This window comes from Rhipicephalus microplus, chromosome X (genome assembly GCF_043290135.1).
Source record: "Rhipicephalus microplus isolate Deutch F79 chromosome X, USDA_Rmic, whole genome shotgun sequence".
Lineage (NCBI taxonomy): Eukaryota > Metazoa > Arthropoda > Arachnida > Ixodida > Ixodidae > Rhipicephalus > Rhipicephalus microplus.
In genome coordinates this window covers 195,467,249-195,489,014 of record NC_134710.1, presented here as the reverse complement: position 1 = coordinate 195,489,014, position 21,766 = coordinate 195,467,249, and the positions used below count along the sequence as shown (strand labels likewise).

General features: G+C 44.2%; 1 protein-coding gene across 8 annotated transcripts in view; it reads left to right on the top strand.

Annotated features, from left to right (window-relative positions):
* The window catches only part of vir (VIR_N domain-containing protein), a 431,173-nt gene that overhangs the window by 132,272 nt on the left and 277,135 nt on the right, over positions 1-21,766 (top strand). For 7 of the 8 annotated variants that reach the window (XR_012887826.1, XM_075881178.1, XM_075881177.1 and 4 more), the window contains 2 exons: positions 2,683-2,825; positions 11,040-11,634. Coding sequence is in view for 7 of the 8 variants with exons in the window: in XM_075881178.1 (XP_075737293.1) it covers positions 2,683-2,825; positions 11,040-11,634 (738 nt within the window). In the remaining variant the exon portion in view is untranslated. The remainder of the gene's footprint in view (positions 1-2,682; positions 2,826-11,039; positions 11,635-21,766) is intronic. The other variant, XM_075881180.1, reaches the window with a different exon arrangement.

Below are 21,766 nucleotides of genomic sequence, written 5' to 3'. Positions count from 1 at the left end.
ACGCAGCAAAGTAACAACTGACACGCTTATTCACGTTCATCTATACCTGTGAGTACGTTTCCTGCGTCATTTGTGCGTGAGAAACATGGGGCACGTTTCAACATGCTTGCCATTTGGCGCGTGACCTTCCAATTTGTTGCTATCGCATTCATTGCTTCGCCTTTGCGTAAAAAAAACTGTGACTTTTTTTCGCAGAAATCGATTTTTTTGCTAGTTGGTTTTTAAAACGTGAAGTTTCGGGAACATTTGCACACCGCCTTTAAGACTCTCACCTTAGTGGGAAACCTTACTCTCGTGTCTCCGGCCACTTCAAGCCATTATGAGATCACAACGCTGATGTTCATGCTTGCGTTTGGCACCCCCCTCTTGTATTTCGTGATGTCTTTTTCGTTTGATGCCAAAAATGGGGGAAAATGATTCAACGCGTCGATTTGACTTATGGTGGCGAAACATGATTGTGCTTGTCACTAAAGGCAAATCCATCACAGCTACAAATCGAAAAAAAAAATCGCAGCATATTCATGGGGTCAAGATGAGTGGGCGTAGCTCCGGAGGGAATCATTGATAAACCGTGAATCTTCTGTGTAATTCGCCCAGTCGATCATCATTTAAAGACATGAGAAACGCTGTGTGTGTATGCCGGGCCGCTTGGGCCTCCCGCTTCATGTACGGCAGGATCTTGGCGGCGGCATCACGCAGCTTTTGGCGCGCTTCTGCCTCGCGGGCTCGCACATCGAGATTCTGTCTGAAAGCGCACGCTGCCGCCTTGCGCAATCGCCGCTCTGCAGCCTTGTCCATCCGGCGACACCGAGCATGCTCCAACAGCAAATGAATTTCGCATCTTTTTATCAACTACAGGTCCATCTAGTAAACACTGCAAGAGCTTAACTAGAGGGTGCTACCTACTACTACTACAACTATATACATCAGAGGATGTACAGACCCACGCCTTAAGGAGCTTTCGCCCCTTAAAGTCAGTAAAAAAAAAAGTTTGAAAAAAAAAACTTAGCACTAGATAATCATCTCTGGGCAATTCAGCAGACCAAGGAAACTACTGAGGGACATGATCTCTCAGCTGACTCCTGGGCGGGAACCCAGCCTGATAATTTACAGGAAGTGAATAAAGTTGTTCACTCGCTCTTTTGCAATGTACCCAGTTTCCTTTGATAAGCTTCTTACTTTTCTGAAGCAGGGTTGGATTGAGGGAAGAAGCTTGCCAGGTCCTTGATTTTTGAAGAAACCACGCCTCAAGACCAAGGAAACAGGAGGCCTTATGCATGTTCGCTTGCAGACGACTCTCTTTGCAATACCCATTTATGGGCGGTCTTTTATGGGCGGTCTTTTTTTTTTATTTATGGGCGTCTTTTGCAGCTCTTTCGCAGCTTTGCCTGGGCAGAGTCTGACGTCTATCACGCATACCTGCAGTAGAGGAGGCAGCGGTCACAATCGTCACACGCTTTCTGCGACTGCGAGGTCTTCTGTAGCAACAACGTTGTCCGTCGTCATATTCACAAATGGCGACGCTGTTTCCTGGCTGCTCGACGCAGTATCACCGCGATCAGCCAATTCTGACACCACCGTGGACGCCGTCGCGACCGCCGTCTTCACGTGTGTTGCACTGCCGCTTCGTCGCGCTATTCTTTGTGCTGCTCCGCCAAGGTGATTAGAGATGTTCGTTGACAACTTTGATGATTTACGCCACTCTGGGCGCGTGTCGCCACTGCTAGAAGTTCTACCGATCGGTGGCTGTGCTCGTGTCGGGCTGCTACATTGTGGCGTGTGCCCATCAACTGTCCCGCTCGGCTGTGCCGATGTAGGCGCTGCTGACTGTGATGACTTCTCGGGGTGCGTGGCACCTTTCTTGTGCCACTTGCTGAAGCAGCCCAACCATGTGGAACTTACGAGCACGTTTTGCCATCTTGATTTCGATCGCAAAACTTTCAGGAATGATGGTTAACAAGCGGGGCAGTGGCTGCGCGCGCGTGACAAGGCCTTTGAAAATCAAGTGTGTGTTCCGTCCATGCTCTCTAATCACAAGGCACCGCTTTCTCACATGATTGCTATGGGTCAATGCTATGGCATGGTTCTTACTCGGCGAGGCTAAGATGGTGTTGCGATGAGTGGTTAGCGTGAGATGAGCAAGATAACATAGGGCTGTTTTCGGCTTTTCCGTAAGGGGAACCAAGTGCTACGGCATATAAATATTGTCACGTGATTACGGATAAATCACGTCTGTTCACAAGAGCATCGACGTCGAGCTGAACCGAGCATTAGACCACGAGCACAACAACCATTCTTCTTCTTTGTCACAAATGGCACATACTCTCATTGGCATGGCTCAATCTCCTTCCATGCCCATGGCAATATGATTTATTTGGGCTAAACGATGCGTTATTTCGAGCTGATTTTTTGCTGGTAGACGCAAGAGAAAAAAAATTGCAAATTGAAAAATTTATTTTTTTGGGCTTTTTTTTTTCATCGCCGAGACCTGTGTTCCCCCTTAAAACTTCAATGCAGTCATACGTCATCTGATCGAACCTCTTTTCTTTTGCAGTGACTGGTGGTCATACTTGATTTCGCAAATTAGGTCTAATTGCTACTTCATCATGCTAATAATTTACTAGTAAATATTTTGTTTCTGATACCACATTGTGTATATAAACCATTCTGTCTTTCTTGCAGGACCGATACACGCCACCACTAATGAAGCGTGACGCAGATCGTGTACCTGCTGCAGAGACTTCTAGCTCAGACAAAGAAAGCAGCAGCAGTGGAGGAGGGAAACGCCGGGACAGCAGTCATCATAAAGACCATGAATATCCCAGGTGCCTGCCCCATTATAATTTTTTTTAAAGACGATAGTTCTTTTTGGGAACCTTCGATGCAAAAATTTTGGTCTGTCTGTCTGTACATTTGTCTGCTTGTCCACTCTTAACGGCATCGTGTACTTGAAATGGTCGACCCTATCCGCAGCGCTCACCAATGTTGCCGTTCATACTTGTGCAATTGTCAATTAATAAGCAATTATTGTGCAAGTCTTGGGCACCATAATGACACGCATGTATTCTGCATGTGCATATTTTACTAGAAACGGCATACGTAAGTAATTTTAAAGACCGTAGCGCTTATCACGCTGCGCTGACCATCTAACGCTTGCACGAAAAGGTGAGTGTTTCCAACGCTTTGCTAAGACGCGATGGTGGTGGCACCTACCCGTCGCCTTGTGTTCTACACCTTATCACCTCTGAGACGGGCGCGCAAACCGGTCTCAGAGCCATGTGCTTTGTTTTCCAAGAACACTGCCAGATGACGCTCATGTCTGACGTGTGACGTGACTTGATGCGCTCGTTCGCCTCCGCTGCACGCTCGAGGCACTCTAACGCAGCACCTCCAAAATACCACTCTCCAATTTTCTTGCGCAGAACATCAAATAAATTGTTCGCTCTCTGCACACGTAAGACTATCGTCTTTTGAGGACGTTTGCAGATTACATGCAGATACGGGGCCAATTTTTCTCTAGGAAGTAGCAAGTACTAAGCATAGTGCAGTCTGAAACTTGTCATATGACATCACAAAAAAAGCGTATGCATTTACAAAGACTTCAGAAGGGCTTAGCTCTCTTTTGGGTCTACTGTCCATTGCATAAATGGATGTTTCTGTTTATGGTGTAATGTCAACTGCAGGTTTTCTGGACGACCAATTTTTAAAATGTACCCTAAAATTCTGAGTTTCACAGCACTTCCCAAAGCCTTATAGAGTCTGTGTATGAACGCCTGAAGTTTCGGATGCTGAAACTTTGGCATCAGTGCAAAATGTCTTCACAGACAAGTGCAACAATGTCTTTACAGGCACTGGAAATGCACAGACGTGTTATGGCTGGAAGTGGTGAACGTGATAGTAGGACCTAATTGTTGACAAGTTCTAGAGGTGTGCGAATATTTGAAAGTTTTGAGTATTCGTCGAATGTTGCATTTGTAATATTCATATTCGATTTGATAACCACATATTCGAAAATTTCAAATATTCAAACTTGAATATTCCTCGAATATTCAATGTTCACGAATATTCGTTTGTATTTGTCACTGTGAAGAACTTGGAATTTTGCGCATTTGCAATAAGAGCCTCAGTAGATAATGCAGTGATTACTATGACTTCGGCGCGAGTGCAGTGATGCCTGCAGGGAAATTCATTGGCAGTGTGATGATGGCTACCAACAAATACGGCGGCATGTAATCGTGACATATCTATCAATAATAAACATCTCAATCAATCTAAATCATGTACTGCCTTAGCAGCAATATGTGTGGCTTAGGGGTGTAGCGCTGTTATGGTTCATGCAAGCATCCGCTGCCGCGCCCTTGTGCTCGGGATCGCAAGTGCATATCGCTCATGAAAACGAAGGCAACTCGCCGCTGCCGCATTGGCTCAATAAAATAATCTCGGTCCCATGCTGAGTGAGCAAGAACAAAAAAACAAATCTCTACGCAAGGGCAAATGCACGCGTATATGTTACAGGGTCCGGTGCTGATGGAGTGAGCTTAGTAGGCGATGCACTGCACGCAACTAGCTAGGGACGCGCTCAGCTTGACGTACGATGGTAACGCGTTTCATGTATAGTCACGCCAGTTTTCGCTAATGCATCGATCGCTGTACAAACGTGCGTGCACATTTCAAAACCTGACGAGTCGTCCATCAGCTGTGCCGCTACTTCAGTATGTATATTCTCTTCATAGTTCCGGAATGATTTTATGGTGGTGGATATGGTCATGCGAATGCGCTCAAGTGTTCTTGAGCTCATTCGCATTGTTATTGAGCTCATTTGAATGAGCTCAAGTGCAGTGGCAAACATAGAAAAGGCCATGCACTTTCGGTAACATTACAATGGCGCCATCACAAATGCCGTATTTACTCGCGTAATGAACGCACTTTTTTTTTCGTGAAAAATCGAAGAAAAGTTGGGTCTGTGTTTGTTACGCGGGACAAATTCCATGAAAACTCTTTCGGTATGAGCGAAAAATGCGCCAATGCAAAAAAAAAAAAGTTACAGTTTTGCCGCAAGGGCGAACCAATGAATGCGATAGCAACAACTTAAAATGTAACGCTGAAAGCGGGTAGCACATATAAGCATGCAGCGCGCTGTTCATGCACACATGACGCACGAAAGCAACACACACAGGACGAGAGCGAACTTACGTTTACCGCTCGACACGTAGCGCGCTGTTGAGACAAAAACGGTGCACGAAACGTAATCACAGGTACAGATGAGTGCAAACAAGTGTCCCAGTTATTACTTTACTGTGTTTGAAAAGCTCGCTTTTTTCGCAAACGGGGACTCTCCAGTGAGCGAAGTGATCTTTGTGCGCCCAACAACTAAGTGAAATTGTTCCGGTCAAAGCCGAAGGCATGCGCTTCTTCCCACCAAAAGATAAGCGCGCGTGCACAAGCATCTAAACCCCCCACATCTGTGGGGCAAAGTACGCATAGGAGACAAGCGCGCGCCAGCGCATCGCGACAAGTTGGGCGCCGACCGTGGGCAGCTTTTTTCTTTCTTGAGTTTTCATATATATATATATATATATATATATATAGATACGTATACGTATATGGTGAGTGACGGCGACGTCGGTGGCAAAACTCAGCCGAGAGTGTCCATATAATTGCTATCGCAATAAAAGTTGGGTCGCTCAGCTTCTTTGTTACACTTCTGTCATCGGTGGTTGAAGGCGCTATCTTACTCCGCCGCTGTAGTCTAGTTGCTAAGGAGCTCTGCTGCTAACCTGCAGGTCGCGGGATCAAATCCCTCCTACGGCGGCTGCATTTTCGATGGAGGGAGAAAATGCTGTAGGCCCGTGTGCTCAGATTTGGGTGCACGTTAAAGAACACCAAGTGGTTGATATTTCCGGAGCCTTCCACTATGGCATCTCTCATAATCTTATGGCGGTTGTGGGACGTTGAACCCCACTTATCTATCAATCGAAGGCGCTATCTACTGCAAGCTGTTCCTGTGCCGCCTGTGCACGCCATAAAGCCCAAACCTCATGCACAAAATTTCCTAATGACAGCTACAAACGTGCTCTGTCACGCCGTGGCGTCACGGGGGCTTCAACTGCATGTCGGAGACAAACTGTCATTGTAGCTTGAAAGAAAACTATCGCGGGCATACCCATAAATTGCGAATATAAATTTAAAAGTTGGTCGATTACAACAAGCTAAATTTATTACTGTCTTGTGTGACATAAGAAAGCCACAAAAGCTTTTCACGACCTTCTTTTTTTCCCAATCTTTGGTTTAACCACCACAGGCTGCCCAGGAGCGTATGCTACGACGGCTACGACTGGCTACGACGCACTTCGCACGACGATTTCGCATGATAGCAAGCGACCAAATTGCCGCTTGCTACAATGCATCGAGACATCAAAACAAACCTTCGATAACAAGACTTAAGACAAAATACAGCCGCTCTCTCACTCTCCGCGTTAGATGAGAAGGTAAAAAAGGTAGACGATACTTTGCATTCCTTGAAGTATGCGGGAATAACAAGCATTGAGAGCAAATTGCAACTGAAGCAGGGACCAAGGGCGCAGCCTTGTTGCTGGAAATCGCCATGCTGGCTTCTGAGCAACAAGTGATGTTTTCTAGTTTTCCAGAAACACGCAACGCGACAAGTGGTGGCGACGGATGGGTCTCCGTGACAGAAAATTTCGTCGCTGTTGCTGTCGCGAAGAAATCGCGTGCATGTGGTTAGTGCTTAAAAGCATTTCGCAGTGATCTTTTCTCACAATTGTTTAGCCGCAACAGTGGTATCCGCTGTGATCTCAAGGGGCGCCTAGAAGCGTGTGCTTTGACGCCACGACGCACTTTGCCATCTTCGGGGCAAGCTCGCACAACGACCGTGACGACACCATTGACATTGTACCAAGCAACCAACATTGTAGCAAGGTACCACCAAAGCATCAAAACAAACCGTTGATAAATAGATTAATGACACAATATGGCGGCCGCCTCGCTTGCAACCAAAGCGAGAATCAGGGACCATGTTGCGGAAGTAGTCACAATCTTTTCTGGGTGACAAGCGATTTCGTTCTGGTATTTCAGAAACCTGCGACGCGATGGCGACAAATGGTCCTTCGCGAGAACCATAGCGAAAGCAAATCCTATTTTCGTCGCTCGAAAATTGCGTGCATGTGGTTGGGCCTTAAAGTTTCATATTAGCAGGAAGCAATTGTTGGCGCGGGAAGTTCGTGATCTTCGCTCGCTGGGTGCTTGTCAGCTGCGATGTCTCTATACTCGCATTGTTTGTGAACCTCGCTGTGGAGCATAGATATTAAAAAATGACTGGGTACGTGCCGCGCACAGGTTGAAAGAAAAAGTATACGGAGCGTGGCAGCAGGCGAGGGGGGGGAGAGTGTAGGAGCGTGCCGAGGTGAGCGAGGGGGGTTGGTGTAATAATGAAAAATGGAAGAGATTTATAGGCAAGGAGGAGTCAGGTGTCAGTTAGCGGGACTGCAGTGGACGAATATACGGGGTGCTTTTATTACTCAGTGAAAAGTAAAAGATCATCAATTTGACGACTGAAGTCGGGGGTGTGTTTATTATGTGAGTGCGTTTCGCTACGCGAGTGAATGCGGTAGTTCTCCATTGCTGACGGGGGCGCACGTAACGTGACGATATAATGTGCAGTTCTGCTGCATTTCCAACAGTGCCTTTGAAAGACAATCCGTTGTTGGCACATCTCGCTCGCGGGGCAATGTCTCCTGCAATCAATCCTCTGTTACATCATTGCTGCGATCTCGTGCTTTTTCCAACATCTGTTTACTGCTGTTGGCAGCCAGTGCGCCGAAGGTGGTTGCGATGCAGCAAAACAGGGCCTTCGTCGTCGTGAGTTGGGGCTCCGTTAACAAAAAGGCGTATTTGAAGCAGCTTTCTATCACACACACATCAGCAATCATCTATCTCGCGCGCTTACGTCACGTCGCTGCTCGCCCGGTAAACCTCGGTCACGATCGTGCAGCCATCAGCGCAACACAGCATTCGGGATCGGAAAATGACAAGCAAGCAGTAATAAGAAAGGCAACGGAAGTGAGATAATCAGTACTGCTGTGTATTTGAAAAATGCCCCAAGTACTCCTATTTTCCTTAGTTGCTTGACCGGTGAGAACAGGGGAGAAAATTAAAAAGAAAACGATAAAATTGGGGCCTTTCGAGCCAAAACTGATAGTGTAGGAACCTGCATGAATTGTGACCACCTAGACTGCTTTTATAATTGCTTAAATTTAACTACATGGGTATTGACTGTTACTCAATCAAACCAGAGGCCTCATGCTCACTAGTCATCTGGGCACCTACGAAAGCTTTTTTTTTTTTTGTAATAAAGAGCTTGAACATAAAAAAAGATACAAAAGGTTTGTTCAACATGTGGATTGAACCCAATACATCACAATCACAAGCTGAACTATTAAAGTGTTATGCTTTCTGGCAAGTGCAGTTAGTGAAATATTTTTTATATTTGTGTGCAATAATTTACTATAGTAATAATTGTGGTGGTGAAGTGAGCGGGTCGATCACCGTGGCAAACGCAGCTGCTTGGTCTTGGCCCCACGAGAATGGCGCGTTCTTTTTGAGAAGATCAGTTAGTGGGCGTGCAATCGTAGCGAAATTGCATATAAAACGTCGGAAGTACGAGCATAAGCCCACAAAACAACGAACATCTTTGGTCGAAGAAGGCAGAGGAAAGTTCTTCACAGCGCTAATCTTGTCAGAGTCCGGTTGGACTCCAGCAGTACTTACGCAATGACCAAGGACAGTGATTTCTCGTCGGCCGAAATTGCACTTTTTCGAGTTCAGCTGGAGCCCCGCTCGATGGAAAACAGCTAGAATGGTCGACAAACGAGTTAGGTGGCTTTCAAATGTTGGGGAAAAAACTATCACATCGTCGAGGTAGCAAAGGCAGATGGACAATTGATAACCACGGAGGAGAGAGGCCATCATGGGTTCGAACGTTGCCGGGGCATTGCACAGCCCAAAAGGCTTAACCTTGAACTGATAAAGGCCATCCGGTGTGACGAAGGCAGTTTTTTTTCGGTCTAAGTTGTCGACAGAAAATCGTCAATAGCCCGAACGCAGATCTATAGATGAAAAGTATCGCACGTCTTGAAGGCAGTCAAGGGCGTCGTCGATTCGTGACATCGGATATACGTCTTTGCGGGTTATCTTGTTCAAGGCACGGTAGTCAACGCAAAATCTCCAACTGCCATCCTTCTTTTTGACTAAAACAACAGGTGACGCCCATGTACTTGAAGATGCCTCTATGACTCTTTTGAAGAGCATCTTCTCGACTTCTCGTTGTATGAACTGGCGTTCGGACTGGGAAACACGATATGGTCGCTGTCTAACAGGACTAGCATCGCCGGTATGTATTCGATGACGCACGACGGACATTTGACCTAAAGGGCGGTCATCAATGTCGAAAATATGTCGGTAGGTAGTTAGAACGTGTTGGAGTTGCGCAGCCTGACAGGGCAGAAGATCAGGGGCAATCATCATTGTGATTTTGTCGGTAGGTGCGTTTGTTCACAGGAGGACGTCGCAGCGGTGTTCGGCAGTCGAGTGAATGGTCTTGAAATGCGCCTGCTTTTAGCCAGTTGAAAACGCCGGCATACCTGAATAATTTAATTGACGGTCACACAGTTCCGGCACATTAGTAGGTTGATGGCATCGTCCGCTATCCCCTTGAGGATGTGGCCAACCTTATCAGACTCCGACATGTCGTTGACGACTTTACGACATAGAGCCAGCACGTCCTGTATGTACGAGATATACGGCTCTGTGGACGTCTGAGTACGTACAGACAACTCCTTCTTCGCAGCCGCTTTTCGACCGATGGGCTTCCCAAATAAGTTGCAAAGCTTCTCCTTGAAGGTGTCCCAATTGCCGATCTCCTCCTCATGGTTCTCGTACCAGACTTTGGCCGTGCATTTCAGATAAAACAGTATGTTGGCCAGCATGAGAGTCGGGTCATACCGGTTGAGCACACTGGTACGTTCGTAGTCGGCTATCCAGTCGTCGACATCAACTTCGTCCGTACCACAGAACGTTCCTGGATGCTTTGGATGCGTCAGCACCAAAGCATCCAGGAACGTAGCTCTTAAGCATTCATTTAGCTGGAACAGCTGTATAATAAAACCATACAAGCAAACTCTTTTTTTTTTTTTTTGCTTCTCCATGGTCAGTTATATCAGTTATATGAGCGCGCAACAAGAATAATACGTGAAAAAGCCAGGACAAAACAAAAAGCAACTGCAAACATTGCTTATTTGTTGTAAGATACATGTTAAAACTAGTTCAATCAGTGTACAGACGCGTAAAAGTCGAGCGGCTATTGATGATGAACCTCGTAGCACAGGGGCGCCAAATGAAGCACACTTGGAGGAGAGCGCGGTTTTCAGATACTGCTGAAAACAGCGGTTGACCGGCGCCTTCCGCGGACAACACTGCCCGCTAGAGCGGCGGGCGTTGCACAACAGCAGCGGTAGCAGCGGCGCATGTGAAACGAACGCGCGTCCGCGCGTCCTCCCGCCGCTCGTTCGCTCGCATGTGAAACAGGCTTAACACTAGATTTTCTCGCTTATAACCTGCACCTAGAAACAGAAAAATGTGCTTAAAAAGTGGTGGTTTGGGTTATATGCAGGCCTTATATGCATTTTTTTCGTAGAGTTAAATTTAAGGGAGCAAATTATACATGAGAAGATACGGTGTCTGACTGCCAGGCTTGTTTACTGGGTTCGATTCTGGTTTCAATGCGACTTTTATTCTTTGCATTTATCGGGATTTTTCATTAGCGAATAGAGAGTTTTTTTTTTTTATCACAGACAAAGATCTCAGTAGCTATTATCTTCTTGCAACCATCATTTCGTGTTGCAAAATTGTTATTACATCATTTTTATTTTTATTTCAGCTTTCTATGCAGAGATCTAATATAACAAAAAGTTTAAAAAAGTGGGGCTACAGCATTGAGGTAACCTAGGTAATTCATTTTTCAGGAGGAGGAGGAGCAGTAGCGAGGGAGTGAGGCGTGTCATTGACCGAAGGCGGCCGTCAACACCACCCATGCCACGGCCTGCATCACCAATCCGGTCACCTCGGCCGCGCTCTTGTCCAAAAACACCACCCATGACACCCCCTCGCTCCCCATGCGCCACCCGATCTCCAGAGGAAGTGGATGACAACCTGGATGACGACCGTGAGCGGACGCCACGAGGTCCCCGAACACCGAAAGAGGAGGAGCCAGATGAGCCAGAATCACCAGCCAAGCCCTCTCTGGTAAAGATGGCACAGTCAAAGCCAGCTGCGCCAAGAACACCCCCAATGATAATCAATGCTGCACCCATTCCGACAATCCAGACAGTGTCTGCAGTACCACCTGCTGCCACGGTGATCCCAATGGAGCCAATTGGTGATAGCCTCATGGAAGATGATGACCTGTATGAAAACATCACTCCTGACTCGTCCCCTGATCATTTTGAGGCTGGTTTTCACGAGGAACCGGACATGACGCCTGGCGCCAATGTGGAGGAGGATGATGATTTTGAAGCTATATCCAGTGAGGATGAGCCTTATCTTTCAGACGAAATAATGGCAAGTCTTTGCATTTTTTTTCACTTTATGCATGCTGGGAAACACGCACTTATTAACTGCCGTGCACCTAAATTTGACATTTTCTTATGTGATGTTTCTTCATTCATGGGGAAAGGTTTATGAAAATGTGCCAATGATGGGATAGTAGTTTGACTGCCACCGTAAATGTGGCAACTTTTTTCTTATTTTATCATGTCCACAAACAAGCATGTGTTCTAAATGTAGAAATTGTACATGTTAGCACATCTTAACAAGCACATAGGGGTGTTCCTTTGTGCTTTTTAAGATGTCTCAAGTGTTTAGCATTTCTTTGCACTTGTTAAGATATCATGATTTAGGTAACCATTATACATTGCCACAATGAGGTAATTAGTGCTTCCATAATAAGATTTCAGTGATTGAGCAGATAAAACAAATATTACCTGGCCCCTGTAGATTATTAATCAGCGATGCAGAAAGTAATTTAGGTTTGACAACTTCTTTCACTCTGTTTCACAAAGTAGCAGCAATGGAAAGTCAGGAATCATTGACAGTGTCAATCATCCAAGTAATTGTTGTAATGGGTGCATTTGTTATGGTAGGCTCATATATGATGCAAATGGGCAGAAGTTATTAGAAAGAAAAGATAGCATTGTTTTATTGTGCAGTACTTACTTTGAATATAACTGAGAATAAATAGTGAACTAGTTGGTCGCCACGATTTTGTCATCGTAGGGCCATTCCTTCTCACTCTGTTTAGGTTTTTTTAAAGCTATATGAAACATTTTCATGATGGGTGTAGCAATAAAGTTCAGTCTTCTGTAGACTTTGCTAAGTGCTTGTTGTAAAAAATGAGCATGAAGGACTGCATTTGAGAACTCTTAGATTATAGAGTCAAATCTCATTAATTCAAACACGCTTAATTCAAACTTCCGTCTAATTCGAACTCACGCAGAGGTCCGGTCAAAGCCATGTGTATCCCAATGTGCAAAAATGGCCTGTAATTCAAATGTGCAAGCACTTGCGACGGTTAATTTGAACATACCGCATTCCGAAAATGCTCTCAGCACGATGCCCAAATGCGCGTAGGAAAAGAAGGGGAAAGAAAAGGCTGCGGTGCAATGTTCGCTCTCTCTCAAATGCCGATCTGCGACACGCCTGTGCCACGCTTCTCCCTTTGCCTTCTCTGCCATGTAAAGACCTTTCTCTTTTCAATGCCATGCGCGAAGAGAGGAAAAAAAAAAAAGAAAGCTGTCGCGGAGTGTTGGCTCTCTCTCATTCATGCGCCAATGCCACACTTCCCCCTTTCCCGTCCCTTGCATGTAGACCCTTTTCCTAGCGAAGACGCAGTCATTGTTGTCGTTGTCTTTAGAAGAGTGTCGGCGCTGAGATTGTCGCGCGCAACTTTTCTTGCCAGGAGAATGCTGAAGCCAAAATAGGAATGCTTTGCACGCTGCGTGCGAAATTGATGGACTCGCTGCTAGGCAAACGTGTGCATATGCGCATCACCGATTACTTCTATTAATGACGTATGTCCTGTGATTTGTGAATAAATGTAAGTCTTCAGAAACTTCCCCCTCGTGTGTTAGCTCAATGCACATGCGCCACTGCATGGTGAGCCCTCTGTTCATTCAGCTTTCATTAATTCAAATTTTTAAAATTCTAACAGATTTTCGGGCCCCTTCGAGTTCAAATTATTGAGATTCGACTGTATTGATGTGTCCAAGTAAAACTTAAATGGTGCTGAGATTTTAAACCTATCAGCAGAAGTTCATCCACTGTCTTTAGATTCATTATTGTGTCTCTCAAACCTTGTGGCATCATTGTTTAATCTTGTGCAAGTGATGATGGTATGCTGCTTGGCTTGGTTAATTTTGTTCAGCACCTGATGTAACTCCGTCAAGGAAATTAAATGTAGCATTGCATGCTTTTACGCTTTCTTAACCCAACAGCTGGAAAGGAATTGCGGTTCTTGTAATAGAAAAGAAAAGGAACATATTGTCATCATCACACAGGAATTTGTTTGTATTCTTCGTCTTTTCTCTCTCTCCTGTTTCCTTCCTCATTCTTTTATCGGCTTCCTTCATTATCTCTGGATGTAGTACTTACAGTGGTCCGTGTTGGTTTTTATTGCAATTCAAACACTGATGAACAATTATAATAATCTGCTTATATATTTAGTAGCTCACTAAGTGAGGAATTTCTGATGGTCAACAGAAAACTTAGAGACACTTACCAATTTAGCTCACCCAGTGTCATTGAATACGTGCCAGTAGTCCATCATGTTCCCTTAAACTTAAGCTCGATGCCATATTTTTGTCTATTTATTGTTACTGATTTCTGTAAGTGTTGCTGTGCTTCATAACAATAAGGTGCTCATTTTCAACAGCATGAATGCCAATTAAGGGCTATCTGAACAGTTGGCGTATTTTTTTTACAAATTATACAACCATGTAAAAGTGGCACCTGGCACACTAACATTTGATCATTGTTTCTGACTGCTGATTTTTGTGAGGTTTGTCTTGCTTACCTGCTTATCTCCAATGCCACATTTGCACCACATGTTGTTGTCCTGCCAATTCATAGAGTGCCTTAATTTGGAATGGCTTACCGCTAAGTTGGACCATATTATGAACCTGAAAAGGGCCATCTGTTGAAGCATTTTGCCAACTCAAGGAAGCAAATTGAAAAAAAAAAAAGGCATTGGGGGAGGGGGGGGGGATCTGGGGTTGGGCTGGCGTATTTACTGGTCATAAACAGTAAACATTGATTTCCAAGCTTCCAAATTTCATAAACAGTGGTGTACCTTTACTGGCCATAAACAGCTTTCGTTTACTACAAATCTTCCAAATTTGACACTGTTGTAACAAAATAAACTTACCTGGTCACAAGGCTTTTCATGCCACTGCAGGCATAGAGGATGCTGGTAGTAGTTATTGCCAGCGGACTGAAGGAAAAACTATGGTAAAAGGGGAATCAATTTTTATTTCTTTATTTTTAGTGACAAATTAAGCTGTAAAATGAGGCAATGCTGTGAAGATGAATACATTTTATAATAAGCAGCATAGGAGATACACCCAATAATCTTATCTTCGGGACTTCCTTGAAAAAGTGACTGCAGCGTCCTCTTCTACATTCTCATAAAGGTTGCTGTGCATTATGGGGAAGTGGGAAAGTACTGAGGTCTTCACTGAGGTCTGCACTGATGTCTGCAGGTTGCATGCACCATGGTGTGGTGAGACTGGGCTCCTCTTGTCAGAAATAAGCGCTTGTAAAAGGATCGTTATGCAAGGCTTCTTGTGCACACGAGAATTTCGAAGACCAGAAAACTAAACATCTTTATAGTATCGGACCAATTTTTTCGACTTGAAGGATTCTATTAAAGCAACAGGTATACAATGTAACAGCCTGAGAGGATCACATGAAGAACAGAAGCGTGTAATTTTAAACCCATTATTTTTCTAACTGGGAGAAGGCTTGAGAATGCATCTTTGCTTTATCTTGAGCTTAAGTGTTAAAAAATAGCCATAGATTTTTTAATAATCCTGGGTTGTCTGGCATGGATTATCTCGAGCAGTAAACTTGGCAAGCTGCTTTTCACCAGCCTTTCGAGAATACATCAAAATTTTCTTCTTCTGCTTGTAGGCAGGCATGTTATTTGTGATTATGTGCTCTTGTATTATATTCAATATGGATTTTCTGAAATGGTTAGTTGTGCTAATGACTCGTGGCATACTTGCTCTTTAACTGTGTAGCTTGAGTGTCACTTAAAAAGAGAGAAGAGAGGGTTTATTTTGACACCACAGCTTATTGAAGCATGCATGCTCTTCCGTGTTGATTTGAAATCACTTTACTGTAGGGTCGGTACTGGGGTGCTCCCTGTTGGTCAGTATGGCAGTAGGCAATAACACTGAAACAATGAAAAAAAAATGCTTGCATTGTTTCATGCAAAGGTCAGAAAGAAGAAGTTGTTAGTTTGTCTATTCAAAAATAGACTGAGGGTTAAATTACTGGTGCTGGGAAGTGTGGCAGTAGTCCAAGCAAAGGGCAAATGTGCTTTGATTCTTTATTAGCTGATAGCTTTTATGTCTGGCAGACAGTCATTGCTGTGCTTGCCTCTACAAGTACCTGTCAAATGATGTGAACTATAAGAGAGTAGGTATTTATAGAGCTCTGATGAGCAAGGCAGACATGACTCCTCAGTATGAAAGTCATGTTTATTTGTAAAGAAAATGGGATGGAGCAGGTGCATAGAGTACACCCTATACATGGTGAGTTTTAGACAAACGAAGAAGAAATACAAAAATGGAGCGGCAAGCAGAATGGTCTCCAGAGTTTTACGAAAAGAAAATGTGTAGGAAAAAGATGCTCGAGCATTGAGTGATGTTTGGTACGGCAGGCTAGAATATGTACCTTGACTGTAATTTTTATTGAGGTCATTACAGCTTCGTTGCAGCTTCTATGAAGTTTGTTGCTCAGGGTTATGTGGTTATTCTATGAAGCTGTAGAAAAGTAAAGGTTGGCCATATTGGTACATGCATGTAGCATAATCCGCAACGGCAGAAGCGCCGTCTCGGCGCATCTAGATGTCAACATCAGCGGGAGAGTGGTAAGGCTTCAAGCGTGCCACATGTACGATATCGGTGGTCTGTGGAGCAGTTGAAGGCGATGAGGCAGCAGGAGCAATTACGTATGTCACAGGAGTAACCTCACAAAGGACGCGATATGGACCTGTGTAGCGGGAAAGGTTTTCTGACAAGCCGACTTGACCCGTTGGGGACCACAGCAGGACCAATAAACCGGGTAAAAAGCGCACGTCGTGGTGCCATTGATCGTACAAATGTCGCTGGTTCTCTTGAGAGGCCAGAAAGCGAGTGCGGGCGATTTCGCGTGCGTGGGCAGCCCGAGTGACAGCGTCAAGGGCATATTCGCTGGTCGGTGTCGCGATAGATGGAATCACTGTATCTAGGTGTAATGTAGGTTCTCGGCCGAACAACAGAAAAAATGGAGAGTAAGCGGCAGTGTCATGGCGAGAAGAATTATATGCAAATGTCACGTATGGCAAAGCAAGGTTCCAGTCAGAGTGATTGGAAGAAACATACTTCACAAGCATGTCTGTAAGTGTTCGATTCAGACGCTCTGTGAGTTCATTTGTCTGCGGGTGGTACAACGGAGTGAGCTTGTGCCTCGTTTGACATGACTGAAGGATATCGGCTATGACCTTTGATAGAAAGGCGCGGCCGTGATCTGTAAGCAGCTGGCGTGGAGCTCCATGTTGCAAGATCACGTTGTGTAGGAGGAAGTCGGCGACATCTGTGGCACAGCTTGTTAGAAGTGCTCGTGTGATGGTGTAGCGCGTGGCGTAGTCTGTGGCCACAGCTATCTACCTGTTTCCAGAAGAAGACAAAGGAAAGGAGCTCAGGAGGTCTAAGCCAACGTGGAAGAAAGGTTCTGACAAAATGTCAAGTGGTTGAAGGTGTCCGGCGGGAAGCGTCGATGGCGTTTTGCGGCGCTGACATTTATCACAAGCCGCAACACATCTTCTGACTGAGCGTGAAAGCCCTGGCCAAAAAAAGCGTCGGTGAATTTGGTCGTAAGTGCGTGACATACCAAGGTGACCGGCAGTTGAAAGGTCATGGAGTTCGTGGAGAACTGCCGAGCGGAGGTGTTTCGGAATGATGAGCAGCTGGGCTGGTCCATCTGGGTAGAAGTTCTGGCGGTGTAGGACACCATCGTGGAGGACGAATGAGCGATGGGACCTGTCGGAAAATGGTGATTCGAGACGTTCCATTATAGCGCGCAAGGATGCATCACGGCGTTGCTTTTCACCGATGCGGGTCAGTTGTGAAATGGAGAAGACGCAAGTATTGGTGTCGGTGTCAAGGATGGTGCTTAATTCATCGACAGGGTAGCGGGAGAGGCAGTCAGCGTCCTGACGTAGGCGTTTCGACATGTACGTGACTGTGTAGGTATATTCTTGCCGTCGCAGAGCCCAGCGCCCGAGCCGGCCAGTAGGATCCTTCAGTAAGGAAAGCCAACAAAGCTCATCGTCCCACAAAATGTCAACATGCATGTAGCAATATTAATAGTATGCTTGCTATGGGAAACATAAACAGCTAAAGGCTCTTAGTAGTAGTAGGGGCCTCAATGTCTCCTTCAACTAAAAAATTGCAATTTAGAGCTTCTAAACTTGTACAAAAGGGCATAAAAGTGATATAAAAGTGCATACAGAGACACTCAGTAAAAATTTTGTGTATGTTCTCACAAAAGTAACCAACAGTGCTTATTGGTGCTTTTATGTGACTGAACACCTTTCCGAAAAACAGCCAGACTGTGCTTGAAAAATGGACAAATCATTATACCATGAAGAATGCAGCTAGTTACGCAGTTTAGAGAGCTGTATTCACATGTCAGTACCATTCACAAGTCAGTTTATTCACCGAATAAAGCAAAATATGGAATAGGCCATCCAGCAGGGTATGAATTTTTGGTTGTTTTTATTTACTGACTCTATCAAGCTAGTGGTGCCAACACTGTAAAGTTAAATAACTGAGATTAGAAAAATAGCTTGGCTTAGCTATGTATAAACTAATCAAGAAATAATTGTATATATATTTGGTTTAACCTAGGGCACAGTAGCTGAATTTTTTTTTAAGGTGTAAGAAATTATGCTTCATGGGGATCAATGCGGTCATGGTATTGCATTTATTCAATGGAATAAATTCTTTAGAATCAGTAATGGGCCAGGTGCTGAAAGTATTGCTCCTTGTGGCTGAATGTAGCTGAAGAAAATGGGAAATAATATAACACAAGCCTTGTTATAAAAGGCCGAGTTAGCTTTACAAAACAAAGCTACCAATAAATTCATTTTTTAAAAACGCTATGAAAACAAAATGTTTTCTCGTGACATGTCCAGTAAATTTTTGGCAGATTTTGATTCACATAGGTACTATTGCATTAAATTTTGAAATAAAAAGAGCACGGAAAAATAAAGGCCAAGATTAAAGTACTTTTCACTGTTGGTACCTTGGTACCACACCCTGTAGCTTTGAATGTTTTAATTGAACACTGAATTGTCTCTTCAGAGCTGTTTGTAATGATAATTGTTGTTTCTGAATGGATAGGAGTGCACTTTGTACCTGATCATTCGCATAAGTGGCTGAATGCTTGGTCAAGTCAGACTCAATGTGAGTAGCTTTTGTGAAAATTGTTCTACACAAGTGAAGTGGCGAGCACATGGAATATTTTATAACAAATCATGTACTGTTGGCTTGTTCATTTCACACTGCATGTTTATCACACTGAATGATTGTCAGATGTGGTCATCGACCAAAGCAGAATCTGCATGGTAAGTGTCTCAGCAGTGTTATTAGATGTGCAGAGAGGGTGGCAGTCATTCCATTAAAAGCATTAAGGGTGGGGGTAAGTGATTTCGAAGACCTTAAAAAGGAAGCATGTCCTTGAAATTAAAAATTCCAAAAAAATTAGGATGGTATTCTTGAAATCTGTTGCAAGTGATGTATAACCTTGCCAATTTTTATGCTTTTTAGATATTCATTACATTTGTCATAGTGATAGCATATATCACATTAGCAAGCAGAATTTCTTCCGATGTACTTTTACGTTTGCTATTTTCTGATTCATTCTTTTTGCAACCTTAAAATACCCAGACAGCTTTTTCTAAGCTTGGTTGCAATCGGCTATGATAATTTTTAGTGTTCTCAAAAAGTGAATGTTTAGCAAGGCAAGAGGTTGTACGATGTTACTTTGAGAAATATACATTTAGAGAAAGGGTCTCAGTAATTAAAATGAGAGCTTTGAAACTCCATGGCTTTTGTTATAGGGAAACCATAATCATAAAATTACGCTTGATCTATTTTAATGTGTTCCTTCTCTGTGGTGTCCTTTTCTATTTAGTGCAGTCTTTCCTGCATAAAGTTGCACTTGTTGCACTCCTAAGTATCTGTAGAATGCAGTGAATGACATCAAGATCTGTTCAACCACTTGAGTGAAAATGGGAATTGATTGATAAATTCAAAAATAAATAGATGGTTTACACAATACTCACACAAGTTATCATCATCATAATTTTAGATATAAAAACATTTTATGACTTGAAACTTCTTGCATCTTTAATTGAATATGAAACGAATAGTGCCAGAAAAAATCTGATTCAACATCAAGTATAACAGTGTTTAATAGTTTTAAGAAGTTTCATTATCTAGTACATTATAAAGCCTTTGCTTATCTGCTGTACAAATGATGCCTTTAGAACAAACATTCAGTTTGTTCACATACTAAGCACTCATTGTAGAGTGCGATAGATAACAGTTCAGCTAGTCAAGTCTCGCTGTGGGTGATCCATGTTTCTCTTCTCGTGTTTGATGCTGACTATGGCTGTGGGAATGTTCTTTCACAAAAATTTTTGTTTTAGTGTGGTCGATGATTTTGAAATGTTTGAAAAAAAATGTTAAATTTTTCACACCTGCAAATAGGGCCTGTTCGTTTTGAAAACTCCACGCATATGATTGTTTCAGTATTACAAAGATTTGAATATCATACCGGCCAAGTCTCCCAGATTGGCTGGGAGACTCCCGGGTTTTGACCGTTTTTTCCGGTTGTACGATTCTGATGAAAATCTCTCGGAAATCGAAATTTCTCTGCCTGATCTGGCCGCATTGACAAAAAAAAGCAGCTAAATATGCTCCACGCTTTTCCAACCTACCCCATTTTATTATAAATGAGTTTAAGAGGCACATGTAAATGGACAGTATAATCTCAGTGATGCGAAACCGTGGCAGATACGAATTCTTAAATTCCCCAGCCAAATTTTACTATGTTTATTGTGTCTCAATTCAAATGTTCCGAGCACATTTCATAATCATGGCGCGTGATACGAACTTTAGTACGGAAACCGTCAAACGAAGGCCGAGAGCAGCGTACCCTAAGCTTCGGAAGTATGCGTGCGACGCGACTGGCGCACTACAGTGCATTTGATTGTCGTTGCCACAACTGCTGAGGATGAAACCGCGCTTGCTCTTCACACGATCATGTATGGCGACGACGTAACTGACAGAACTCCGAAAGTGTGCACTCAACCATTCAAAGCAATGATGCTTTCCGCAAACTCTGCAGACAAACCTGCGGCAGATGCTATCGTAAATGGCATAAAACGACTTAGTTTTCAAGGCGCGTGCACAGCCAAGCGCATGGGGATTGTAAAATGAACTACCGTTTGCTGCAAGGCTGTGCTCAAAACCGCGGTCGCGGCGACACGATAGCGATCTATGAGCTCCGAGGGCACGCAGCGGTAGGTTAAAGGCAGTAAATACGTAAAAACAAAAAAAGTTACGGTTTCGCCACAAGGGCGAAGCAATAAATTGACAGCAACAACTTGGAATGTACCGCTGAGTATGGCAAGCAGATCGAGATGTGCAGCGCACTGCTCACACACAAATTACGCACGAAAACGATACTCGAAGAACGAGAGCGAACAAATAGCGTTTACCGCTCGACACGTAACGCACTGTTTAAACAAAAACGATGCACGATACGTAATCATAGGTACAGATGAGTACAAACTATCAAGTGTCCCAGTTGTTTTACCTCACTGTGTATGAAAAACGTGCTGTTTTCGCAAAAGGGGTCTGTGCAAAGACCGAAGTGACCTTTGTGGGCCCGGCAACTAATGCTTTCGTTTCAGTGAAAGCCGAAGGCACACGATTCCCCCATCAAAGGACAAATGCGCGCACACAGGCATCCATTCATGGGGCTAAGTACACGTGAGAGATAAGCATGCGTCGGCGTATCGCGACGAGCTTGGAGCCGAGCGCGGGCGGCTTTTTTTCTTTGAGTGTTCATATATATAGATACATATAAATAAACGGTGTAGGACTGCGGCAGTGGTGAGGGCAAAAAACAGCTTGGACTGTCCATATAATTGCAATCACAATAAAAAGGGGCCAGACGCATTTTGGCGTTCCTGTCAAAAGAATCTAGTAGTGAGCAAAGCCTTGACCCGTGGTTTTGCGCCGTCCCGTCCGTTCACGTGTGTCCCAGGAAGACACACGTTAGTTGTTTTGACAGAAATAGATTCTGCTAGTTGTGTTGATCTTTTGAGACTCTCACCTTAGTGAAAAACTCTACCCTCCTG